Source organism: Podarcis filfolensis, assembly GCF_964270895.1.
Source record: "Podarcis filfolensis genome assembly, chromosome: 4".
NCBI classification, from domain to species: Eukaryota; Metazoa; Chordata; class Lepidosauria; order Squamata; family Lacertidae; genus Podarcis; species Podarcis filfolensis.
In genome coordinates this window covers 72,395,142-72,408,179 of record NC_139607.1, presented here as the reverse complement: position 1 = coordinate 72,408,179, position 13,038 = coordinate 72,395,142, and the positions used below count along the sequence as shown (strand labels likewise).

The following is a 13,038-nucleotide window of genomic DNA, read 5'->3' as shown; positions in this document are numbered from 1 at the left end:
TAAAATTCCACGAGCTTTGCTCAGATTTATTTTTTAAACAAAAGTTTTAGTTTAGGCGACATGAATAATACTTATACAAAAATCCAATAAGGTATTGCATTGCATAAATAAAGGGTTTTAAAAGTCAGATTTATATACACGCTTACATTAGTCAAATTAGAAGGTACACCTTGTAATAGAAGCTCCTACTACAAGGAGAGAGGGGGGGGGGAAATGGAACAAACAAATGTTGACATCATTTCACTTAATTTAGAAAGCTCATGGCTACCAACCTTTTTACAACAATCAAGCCAAAAAGGTTGAAAGGGATACAGCGGTAGGCGTAAGAGTGAGGGGGGAAAGACTGTATCACAATCTAGAACAAAGTTCTATTGCTACATTTATGAAAGAGGTTGCACTGGTTTATTTCCTAGTGGGTCATAACACACATACAGTACTGCCAAAATTAGTGTCATTAAAATCTTCCTTCTCCTGCTTACACTACCCTGTTAATTGTTTTTGAATATCAGGTTTAGATGTGAAAAAATTTACTGCACTGGGAACAACAAAGACGTGTCATCAAAATTTATAGTTAAAAAAAACACAACCGAAACAGATAAGAAACTTGTTAAAACCCTGCAGATCTCTGGCAAGAAAGTGCTATTCCTGGTAATTGGCCTCTAAGGTCTTTTAATTTTAAAAACCCTCAGGCCATTTCACTTCATGCATTTTGAGAAAATTAAAATAAAATAAAAAGGAAGAGCCAGGGGGTAAGGGGGGCAAAAACGAAATATTAAAACGGGGGGGGGGGGGGGACAGACATGGGAAGCAATGAAAATATCCCGTTATGCCACACGGTATGCTTTCAAGAGCGTGAACTCCTTCCTGTTAGTACGCGCAGCCCAGATGAAAAGGGCAGCAGCCATGAACTGCAGGGGTGCTGAGACACAGGCCAGACAGAAGGACCAGCCGAACTGGCCTTGCACCTCTTCTGGAGGGGTTAGCTTCTGGTGCAGCAGCTCAATTCCAGCTACATAGCAGCCAACTGAACCCAGCGTGCACAAACCTGGAGAAGAAGCAGGAAGTATATTTTGGTCAGACTCACAGCACCTAATTCTTGGCTCACCGTGTTAAGATATTCACGTTTCAACACTGAATACATGGGATGAAGTTTGCCAAGAGGACTCACCCGCTAGAAAGTGGAGGACTCCGGTGGCGATGGCCGGGTAGAGACTGCGGCAGGCACAGGCACAGACCCCAATGAGAGCCCCAAAACACATCAGCCCAAGGCTAACAAAAGGCAGGAGGAACTGCAAGCGCCAAAGATCTAAAGGAAATAGGGAGAGGAACATGATTGGGATGTTCCAACTTTAGGGCCTTTCCTCCAATCTCATGGTGCAAAATGCATTGTTTCCAAGACAAACGGAGAGTAGTTCAATCTACTATCTAGTTACTTATTTGTGGCAGAGCCCAAGAACTCTAGCTTTTTGTCTGTGCTAAACAGTACAGAAATACATCACATAATAAAACAACATTGAATTTTGCAGAGTATAACTGCTAAATGAAAGACTATGCTATATGTATATATAAGAATCCCATGTAAATTACCAGAGCATCATAAATGACCTGAACTGCAATACTAAACATACTTTGCATGGGAGTAAGTCCCGTTCAACTCTGTGGAACTTATTTCTGAGTAGACATGCACAGGGCCAACTTTGGCAAAGTAGCATACTTTCCATTTATCCACATTTGATGAAGGCAAACATGTCTTATGGCCAAGTTAAAACATGTCTCGAGTCTTTCTCATTCCTATGTCTATTCAGAAGCAAGTCCCACCAGGTTCAATGGCTCTTACACTTTGGTAAGGTGGGCAGCCTCAGTTACATTTTATCTGCTACACAAAACCAAAAAAATACTTACAGGTCCGGTTCAGATCACTGCCACTATTGTGATTCCCAGGATCCTTATATTTTTCCATGAACTGATCCGAAAGGGAAAAACTGACGCACCTTGTGACCATCTCAGCTTCCAAAATGAAAAAAGAAATAACCTTTATTAGGCTCTGCTTAGCTTGACTGTCATTCTTCATTCACGCGCATACATATATCTAGGTTAACTAGGTGTGGTGGGGAACCTCTGGCCTGTGGGCCTAAAGAGGCCTGTGAGGCCTCACCATTTGGCCCACAAGGCAGTTTCAGTCAAGCCATGCCCACCTGATGCCATGTATGATGTCAGGTGTGGGGTAGTCAAAACAAAAAAAATTTTTCCTTCCAGTAGCACCTTAAAGACCAACTAAGTTAGTTCTTGGTATGAGCTTTCGTGTGCATGCACACTTCTTCAGATACACTGAAACAGAACTGAAACAGAAACAGAAACAGAACTGAAACAGAACTGAAACAGAACAGAACACAACTTCTGTTTCAGTGTATCTGAAGAAGTGTGCATGCACACGAAAGCTCATACTAAGAACTAACTTAGTTGGTCTTTAAGGTGCTACTGGAAGGAAAAAAATTTTTTGTTTTGACTATGGCAGACCAACACGGCTACCTATCTGTAACAGGTGTGGGGTAGGTAAAGGCCTGGCTCAGGCAAATAGGGTGAGGTATGCAGATACGTGCAAAGCCCTGTACAAAGAGGCTTCCCAAGACCCAACAACCAGCTGATTGCCAGTTTTGTGGAACCCTTTGAATGGTGCATTGCAGGCTGTGCATTTGCCTGTATGGTTGGCTGTCAAACTCTGCAGGCAAAAAAAGGAGTCTCTCAATGTCATTGTGACATCACAGTTCGGCAGCCCCACCCCATACAACAAAGCATATTGCAGCATTTTAAGGAGGAAAAGGTTTATGGTTATAGGTTTATAGCCTCAAAGGCACTATCAAAACTATTGATTTACAACAACGATGCTGAGGAATGGAAGGAAGGAAGACACTGGCCGGAGGGTGGGGGCAGCTGCAAGGACTGCAAACGATAAGGCCAAAGGTTACAGTAAGGCAATCCAGCCAGATGGGTGGAACATAAATAATAAAATTATTGTTATTATTATTATGCAGCTCACAGGTTGCCCAACTCTGGTACTTAACTTCCTAAGTATTACGCTTCCTCTTATATTATTATTCAGCAGCTGGCACTGATCTCCAACTTTTTTAACTTGGCATTGTTCTCAAAACTATTAGTCATTTCCTCAGAAGACTTGATAGACTACTTCAGAGACAAACTAATAATTTTAAGGTCCTAAGAGCAAGCCTAGATTTAAATGATGGAGGTACTTGCTTAGAAGATACAATTAAAGTTCTCTCTCAGGCAAATTTGCGCATCTTAAAACTGAGAATTAACAACAACAAAAAGGGGGGATATGTCTACTCAAGTGGGACCCGATAACCTAATCAATTTATTCATGCACCATTGCTTTGCATTCAAATGATCCCTCGGGAAAATGGCACTAAGAGAAAGACGCATTTAGAGACACTTTCTGAAGTAGGTTTACTTGGTGAGTTGAACCAGTAAGAGTTCTCAGCCATCGTGATGCATCTCCGCCATAGTCCAATGGTGCCGTTCCATCGAAAGAGAGCTTCTGTATAAGACTTTTCATCTTCACCAGTGAAATCATCCCAAGTGGCCTTAACTTCACTGTAATTTTCGGGTGGCGATGAGTTGCGGTACTCATACCAAAAGTCCGTGCCAATAGAGGCTGCCAGGTAGATGGTGGAGATAAGGCTAAGCACACAGGCGATTACCAGAGCAGTGGCAAAACGGTTATCCATCATAGTGTCTCAACTGCAATTGAAAAGAGTAAAAAGCAGAAAGTTTCCAAACATGAAATTTAACTGAGTTAGGAAGACACGTGTTCTTCTGGCTCTAGCCAACCACTTTCACATGCGTACGCCAGCTGTTCCTTTCATTGCTTACTTGCAACATCTGTTCAATTTAGCAATTAAAGCAACTTCAGAACATCCCCTCCTGTAAAATTCTACTCATTGAACTGTATCTGGGTTGAGCATAAAAAAGGACTGAACCAGAAAACAAAATGATTAACATGGTTCCATTCCAGATTATCGCCACAAGAACTCAGGGACTCCCAAAATCACAGACTCCCAAAACAAAACAAGCAAACAAACAAACAAAAAAGAGTCTGGCTTTTTCCTCCTCCCTTTCTATTCTTTTTCCTTTTGTGTCATGTTTCAGATTATAAACTTGAAAGACTGTTTTATCATTGATTTTTGCAAACTGTTCTGGTGGCCTTGGAGTTTCATGAGAGGGGTTAAAATCATTAAAATAAACACACACACACACACACACACACACACACACACACAATTGTATATTAATTCTGTCTGCTCAAATCAGGTACCTCTGAGTTGCAAACTGTTACTGCTATAATATTATGCTGTGCATCTTGAACCTGATGTATGAAAATGGAGGCAGGGCTTAAGAGATTTGGAAGAACATGCATGTAGAAAAAGCAGTCAATACAAGTGATCTTCCGAACAGACCCATCAGTTGAGCCACCCATCCTAAGGCAGAGGAAGTTGCAAGCAGACTGGTCTATACATGTAATCAGTTACATTTTCTGTTCTTCCCTGGAAAGCTTCATAAGACTGACTTTAATAGTAAAATAACAACTTTAAAAATATTGTACAATGAAATACGTTGCATTCCAGCTGGTGGCTGTGACCATGATAAACTGAGGATATGATAATTATTTATTGAAATATGGAAGTGGAAACCAACAAAATAATACAATATAACATTTGTGTAGTACTTTAGAAGGCTGAACACAATTCCATTAACTCCTTACGACAGTTTTATCTCCCTAATTTGTAGACGAGGGGAATAAACAAAGGCTTGCAAAAGCTACCTACTGCGTTTCCAGCAGGTGAGATTTGAACCAGTAATGTCCATGCTGACAGCTCATATGGACATAGAACACACAAAAATGTGGAATGTCTCTGTAAAAACACACACTATTAAATTCTCTCATTTTTCTCAAGTATCTAAACTTCCTTTCAAAGATGTCAGTGTTGCAATTTCCTCGGTCACAGCTGTTTCCTTAGTTTTTATTCAAACGTATTTTAGCATTAATTTTTGTATTAAGAGAATACATTAGGGGGCCTCAGACTCATAAGCTCCCTCCCTTTGGCCTTGTCATGAGGAGGAGTTAAGTACAGAAGCTTTAGCTTCTGTTTTAGTTTAAACACAGCTTCTTGTGCTGTCCAGTCCTTCGCAAACTGTAGCCGGTCTTGATTATGGCTTGCAGAAACAAAGAAACTTCAAATCACAGTTTATGAAGCTGGCCTGTTCCAAATACAGTTGTACCTTGCTTTTTGAGCAGAACATGTTCCGGAAGTCTGTTGGACTTCCGCAACATTTGGAAAGCAATGCACGGCTTCCAGTTGGCTTCTGATTGCACAAGCGCGCCAGAAACAATAGCAGAAGCCGCATTGGACGTTTGACTTCCAAAAAAAGTTCAAAAACTGGAACACTCATTTCTGGGTTTCCATCATTCGAAAGCTGAAACGTACGAGTACCAAGGTGTTCGACAACCAAGGTATATCTGTAGCTAAACTGTAGCTAAAATAAAACGGAAGTACAGTGGTACCTCAGGTTAAGTACTTAATTCATTCCGGAGGTCCGTTCTTAACCTGAAACTGTTCTTAACCTGAAGCACCACTTTAGCTAATGGGGCCTCCCGCTGCCGCCACGCCGCCGGAGCACAATTTCTCTTTTCATCCTGAAGCAAAGTTCTTAACCTGAAGTAATATTTCTGGGTTAGCGGAGTCTGTAACCTGAAGTGTATGTAACCTGAAGTGTATGTAACCCGAGGTACCACTGTAGAGGCTTCCAATCTCCTTGCAATTGCCCTGGAAGAGGGAGCATAAGAGTCCCAAGGATTGATGAGAGACATTCTCTTAATGCCATGGTTTTGCTGCGTCTGAACTCACCCAAAGTATTACCAGTAGCAAAGAAATTACAAATAATCACAGTATAAACAGGACAGCAAGCTGACTCAAGAGCGTGGCTATTTTATGGATTATCTTAGTTTGCAATGTGTTCTTTAGAAGAAAGTAAGAGTGAGAACCAAGTGAAAGCCTGGAGCATGGTCTGGAGCTTATGAAGACAATTAAAGGGAGTGCTCAAGAAAGAAGCATTTGCGCAAAGCAGCAGGTGGTTAAGAAGATATGAGCACACAGATGAAGGTTGGAGGCAGCCAGAGCTTACCGTATTAATACAGAAGAAGTTGGTGTACAAAAAAAGGAGAAAGAATGGTAAGTCATAGTTAGAACACCCATAAATAATAAGATTTGCAAAAGGCACTTTATATTTAGAAAATAGTAAAAACTGAATGATAAAACACTAACAGGAAGAAAAGAAACAAAAATGTTACCATTTAGATGAAACTAGTAGAGATAATCCGAGCTCAAAAAGTAGAGAGTCAAAGAAACATGCTCGCCAGTGGCTTAGGCAGAAAGTTAAAAAGATTAAATCAAAGATATTGGGATACCTACGGACCCCCAGCCACAGACTCAAAACCATGAATAAAACTTAACTGCCACAAACCTGTGCTATCAGGCTGAAGTCAATCATGCTGTTTATTGGAAAGTTTATTCAATCTAGATAGAGATTGTCATTAAGACGATGTTGATAGAGGAAAATCAAAGTTGTGCAATTATACTAACTGGCATTCACCCAATGTCAGTCAAGTGGGCATATTTAATTAAATCACAGTAGACAAAATTGTTTTGAACTGTAATGGGTTCAAAACAGGCCCCAATTATGTGGCAAAAGTTGCACATGAATCAGCAGTACACATATACTGTATTCCAACAAGAGCAACATTGTGTTTTTTGGCAGAAATGGTCACATTCACCACAATAAAAACTTATGTATGTACCCTAAGTTTTCAAAGTACTTCCTCCACATGATTCATGTTCAGATAATATCCCCATGTGCACAAACAGAATAAATGTCAAATAGAACATATTTTCAACTGGCAGCTCAACTCAATACATGTTTACTTGGAAATTTAATAAATCTTAATGCCAAATAAGGAATTTTGATTGTTTGAAACATTCCTTCTATTTCACCAAGAAAAATCTTGTGGTGTGGAGACTTTCTCTGCTGAAAGGTGAATACTTCGGTGTTCCTACAGAAATCAGGACTGAACAGTAGCTCAGCAGCTTTAACAAGTATTATTTTCACAACAGTGTCCTCAGGGTACTTAAGTTGTTAAAGGCGGCTTTTTGTTTTATTTGGATAAGAAAGAAGCAAATTGAGTCTGGTGCAAGACAATCACATTTTGTCTTTAACACAAGCTACTCAACAATCTTGATTGGGCAAAAACAAAACAAATTGGGCCGGCAACACCCAAACCTAGGACAGTCTAGTAGTATTTCTAAAGCTGAGCATGTAACAAGCATAGGATATGTACTATGGATTTCCACCAAGAGACAAGACTTATGAAGTCTGCCTATCTTAAATTTAGGAGTTGCCGGGGATAAGATCACTTTGTATTTAAATAAGATGTCAGGGTATACATTCTCACACTGAGGTTTAACCAAAACCTTTCTCAATTCTTACTAGTAAAGATGTATAAAGAGGAAATATGGAAACAATGACTTAAAAAATATATATTAGGAAAATGAGAAAATAATTAGAAACTTTTATCTTGCCACATCTTTGGCTCAAAAAGGGGTCAGGCGACTAGTCCTATCCACTGGCTAATTCTTGTTAGGATGATCCCATTGTTAGCTCCAGAGTTTTACAAGGGTAGTGGAAACAACACTTCCTTTGATAGATACCAGCATCCGAGGGCACAGATTGTCAGTGGGGAGGAACACAAAGCCCATTCATATCCGATTTTGTTGTTTTCCTCAATTATAGTACCAAGAGGGATCACGACCACCAGCGAGAGCATCATCTCAGGCTACAATACCGGGGAGAAATGAGACGTTCGCTCAGGTAGACACATATACGCTCACAACAAGAGAGATTTCCCAAAGCAGAAGCCTAATCCCTTTTTCATGGGCGGGGTGGAGGGGAAGGGGGGGTGAAAGGCCCGCAGGCACACACCTTTCTCTGTTTCCCCTCCTCCATCCTCATGTTATATACATAACTCCACAGCTGCAGTCTGATGCACGCTAAAATGGGAGTGAGCCCTAGTGAGTAAAGCGGGACTGCACTGCACCTTGGAGGCAAGATGCGCATACCAGGGAGTGTGTATCTAGGGGTGCGTGTGGTGGGGGTGATTATTACTACATTATCATCACTATCAGTAGCAGTAATAATAATAATAACAACAATGGACAGGTGCCTGCAGACTTTGTCGAACTGCAGGGCTGAACCTGCCAGCGTTGCGGGCAGGGTGTGCTTGGTGGGCAGATGGCTTTCCTGCTTCTTGGAGATGCCCATCAAAATATAAGCCACGGGTCTCTCGCACCTCCATGGACTCTTTCCGGACACCCTCTCCTACCCCCCAACCCCAGTACTATCCCACTCATGAATTCCGGGTGGGGAAGGGAGCCGGGCCCGTCCATACTCACCTCCCATCCTCCTTCCGACTCCACGGCGCCGCTTCCACCACCCACCCTCGGTCGACGCTTAGCCTGGGGACGGAGGAGGGGTCTTTTCCTCTTCCCTCCTCCTCCTCCTCCTCCCTCGGAGACGCTCATCCGCCCCCGACCGCCAGGCACCCTGGGAAATGTAGTTCTGGCCGCATCGACGGCGGCGCTCGTCTAAGAAAGGAGGGAAGCGCTTTGTTGTTGGCCCGAGATCGGGAGGAGAGGCGCTTTCCATTTGCATCCTGGGTATTGTAGTCTCGCTGACCAAAGGCGCTGGAATGCGGGGAGGTTGCTTCTCAATGGACAAACTGCTTTCAGTTCTTAATTCGGTTCAGCGTGCAGTTGCCGCCGCGCCTCTTCCAGCCATGGTTCCAGTGCCTTATAGTGCTAGCCTTTCTATACTTATCTACTCAAAAGTAACGTAAATTAAATCAAAGGGGGCTTACTCCCAGGTAAGGGCTGCAACCTTAAGGGCGTAAGGTATTTTGGACTTTCACCAAAACACAAGCATCTCTCATTCCTTTGGAAACATGTTCACCTGTTGAACTCCTGGCATAGGAACTCTGCCAGTGTTGTGTTGTTTTTTTAAGGTGGCAATTGTACTGGCATGTAAAAGACGTCACTTTATTGCACTTATAAAATATGTTTATAGAATGCTTTAAAATTGTTGTTACTTCCCACACCCCTGAAGCTCGTGCCTATCAAGTTTATAATGTAATAGAATATAATCAAGTCACATATAATATATAAAATGTATTATGTTGGGGGGATATTGGGCAAAATATATTTTACAAAAGCTTATACTGCATTTGGATAAATTTACATTAAAATGCTGATGGACTTTTTTTTTGCATACTAGTGTGAAAATGTGGGGAGCTGAAATTAAGGCTGTAAAAATGAGGAAAAGAAAACCAAAATTGACAGATTCATTCATCCCTACCTAAAAGCAAGGCCCATAGCTCAATGAGACCTCAGTATACATATAGAGGATTACCATACTCACCAAAGCTGTGTTCTACTGCTGATTGCTGGTTCTTTCTTCAGCTCTCAGAGAACTCAGTGTGAGAGAGAAATGACACATACCAGGTTGCTAGGGTTTATCTTCTTATGATGTTTTGGAATTTGATGGGCTTTCACTGAGTACTCATATGCTTACCATAATCTAGCTAGTCTCGCATGACAGGAATAGAGATGACATCTCCCTGATAATGCAAGTGGAGATGTAGCATAACAGGTTTTACCTTGGCACAATTTTATTTACAATTTTCTTGGGCATCTGTCAGGAACTTTTAGATAGGTTAAATAAAGTAACATTCTTGGAGTAACAAATTACAACACATATGTGTCCCCAGTTGCTATGAAGCGTAGTTCAAGTAAAGGCATAGATGGCTCTGTAGAGAAGTAGCCCAGTGGTTCTCAATTGTTTTTCTCTGGGCCACACGTTCAGAATAAAAATTTGCTTGTGCAAATGGGGAGCAGGTGCCAATATACTTCCTTGCCAAGGGTGCAAGGGGCCTAGATATAGCTCTGTCAACAAAAAAAGCTTCTATTTTCTGATCTTTAATATTTCTCACAATTGAAAATCTCTGTTCACAACAATATGTCATGAAGAACTGTAGAAGAATAACCAGTGCTCCTGAAGAAAGGCATTGGAGCCTTTCTGTTTCTGGTTGTATATCCCCCCCCCCAATTGATAGTATACTACACTGAAATGATTAAATGTTTTTTTGATTGTCCTTGAATTTTCCTGCCACATTTGCTATCCTCTTCTGCCACACAATTGTGGCACACTACACCCTTTGAGAACCACTGCCATAGTCCCTCCCTCTATGGTTACTGAAAGATAAGACAGTTCACATACAAATTAAACAGAGTTGCAATCCTAAGCATCCTTTTGTGAAAGCCATAAAAATGAATAGGACTTTTTTCAAATAAAATCTGTTTATGATTGTAGCATGAATGCAAAATATCCTTCTGTTTCTCAATGAGAAGTCTTAATCTGTGGGGCAAAGCTCTACCATCCCCAAAATTCATTTTTCTTCTCCTGTGACCCTGATATATATTTTTTCTGGTGCTGCCACTAACAGGGTGGACCAAAACTTGAAGTGAAGAAAAGAGTATTTAAATGCTTCAGAAAAGATATAAGAGCAAGATACTGTTTTTAAGAGCAATATAGAATAAAATTTGACATTAAAGGTCAGGTAGAAGTTTTAAAGCACATCTCTGTACGCAAGATTTTGCTGCTGTCAGAATTGAGAAGGCGTTGGACATTCATTCTTCAAATAACAGCAACATGTCAATTGGTAAAGCTTGCGGGAGTGGAACCCTCCCAAGTTTAGAAACACAGATTAGACAAGCTAACGGTTATTTAAATAACAACCCACCCTGACGAACTGAATTCACCACTTTCTTACTTCTGCTAACCATCTATAACCTCAGAAACCTCAACTAATAAATTGTATTTACAAAGAAACTTAAACCTCTCCCCTCCCAACTTCCCAAAATTTCAAGGAAACCCACCCTACCATATTTTACGATCAAAGCTGCCTGTATAAGCATGCTGGTTGGTCAAATCAAACCAGGCCCTCCCATTCTGTGCTAGGCATTTAAATGCCTAGTCAGAGATTGATATGTTGTACGTCAGATTTTTCTGATCATCTGGAAGAAACTGAAAGGAAAAAAGAAGAGAACTATCATCCGTAGTGCCAGTAAGAACATAAAAGTGCTGAAAGCTTCTTCGCACAAATCGTTTTTGAGATGGAGAAATCAACTTCTAGCTATGATTACTATTTCTACACAGATCCTCCTGAAGATAACTGCTCAGCTGTGGAGTTGCCTTACAAACACATTTTCCTGCCTGCTCTCTATACCATTGTATTCCTGGTGGGGATTGCTGGCAATGCCCTTCTAATAGGAGCGCTAATCTTCAAACGGCGGGTTCAGAGGCTATTTGATATCTTCATTGTCAACTTGGCAGTGTCTGATTTTATATTCCTTATCACATTACCCTTTTGGGTAGACAAAGAGAGGACCTCGGGACTTTGGAGATCTGGCTCTTTTCTCTGCAAAGGCAGCTCCTACACCATCTCAGTCAACATGTACTGCACTGTCTTTCTCCTCACTTGCATGAGTAGCGATCGGTACCTGGCAATCATGTACCCATCAGTGGCTAGGAGGATCAGAACAAAGCTGTATTCCATCATCCTTTGCACTTGTGTCTGGATTCTGTCCTGCCTACTTGGGTTGCCAACCCTTCTGTCCAGAGAGCTGAGGAGATATGACAACAGCACATATTGTGTGGACAAGGAAATCACATCCACTCACCGGATTGGGTCGCTGCTGCTTCTAATTTTGGCGTTCTTTGTTCCTCTGTTCATCATCTTGACTTTTTATTGCTCCATCACCAAAAAACTCTGTGTGCATTATCAGAAATCTGGAAAACATGATAAAAAGCTGAAGAAATCCATCAAAATTGTCTTCACTGTAGTGATCATTTTTGTTTTATCTTGGGCTCCTTTCAACATTTTTAAGTTTCTAGCTCTGATGTCTGCAATCCAGGAACTGAAGCCACCTTTCTGCCTTCCCTACAAAGTTGCCCATATTGGTATGGAACTGAGTGGCCCATTTGCGTTTGCCAACAGCTGCACAAACCCTTTCATCTACTATTTCTTTGATGACTACATCCGTAGGGCAGTGATGCAATGTATAACTCCGTGCACAAAGGCCAACAACTTTGGAACCAGTTCTGATAGCTCAGACACTCGCCTTAGCTACTCCTTGACTGCGTTTGCCCACAGGGAAGATGTTTCTAGGAAGAGAAGGAGGTCAGTATCATTCTGACAAGAGTCATAATTCTGAAAGATCAAGTGTCTCCATGTCAAGAGCAAGATCAAGAGAAGGAGGTAATGGAAATGTAAGAAAATGAAAAGATTAGAACAAATCAAAAAAGTTAATTGACTGTAATATGACAGTAAATTGTATTTCATAAAATGGCATGTTCCTTATCTTAAACCATGTAGCCAATTACAAAGTTCAATTGGAATATAGTCTGTAATATTAGCAGACTTGAAGGTTATTTGGCAATTACACCAAGAGGCTTACCAACCAATAAGAAACAAACTGTGGAAAACCTTAGGTCAATATTCTGTTGTTTCATAAGAAGTACAATATTGCAAACTCAGAGCAACCAAACCAATTCATATCTGCCTCTTTTATAAAATCTTATTAACATAGAAAAATTAGTTTAGAATGCATTTTTTTGTTATATTCTGCATCTTTTCTTGTTAAATGCTATAATACTGAATTGTTCAGGATTCTTTTAAAATCTATACTTTTTTTGTTTATCTGCATTTTCAACTCTCAGTGTCTGCACTATTACATGTAAAAACTATTTTAGTTTAACACAATCCTATGTACCGTATACTTGAAAATGTAAGTTACCGGTACATTGTGCTGTGATAAGAATATATAGGATGACAACCTTAAATAATGCTGTTATAAT

General features: G+C 40.7%; 2 protein-coding genes across 3 annotated transcripts; one reads left to right on the top strand and one right to left on the bottom strand.

Moving 5' to 3' along the window:
• CLDND1 (claudin domain containing 1) lies at positions 1 to 8,670 on the bottom strand. 2 transcript variants are annotated; one of them, XM_083611979.1, is made up of 5 exons: positions 8,520 to 8,670; positions 3,467 to 3,756; positions 1,903 to 2,007; positions 1,169 to 1,306; positions 1 to 1,045 (listed from the first exon to the last, which is right to left on the bottom strand). In XM_083611979.1, exons 2-5 carry the CDS (start codon positions 3,744 to 3,746, stop codon positions 825 to 827), a joined length of 744 nt encoding a protein of 247 aa, XP_083468105.1. In that variant the 5' UTR covers positions 3,747 to 3,756; positions 8,520 to 8,670; the 3' UTR covers positions 1 to 824. The 2 variants fall into 2 exon arrangements, with proteins under 2 accessions (XP_083468105.1, XP_083468106.1); XM_083611980.1 differs by lacking the exon at positions 8,520 to 8,670 and adding an exon at positions 4,331 to 4,497.
• Positions 8,671 to 10,300: 1,630 nt separating this feature from the next.
• Positions 10,301 to 13,038, top strand: GPR15 (G protein-coupled receptor 15). The gene has a single exon (XM_083609242.1). The coding sequence runs from the start codon at positions 11,295 to 11,297 to the stop codon at positions 12,375 to 12,377; it is 1,083 nt and encodes a 360-aa protein (XP_083465368.1). The 5' UTR covers positions 10,301 to 11,294; the 3' UTR covers positions 12,378 to 13,038.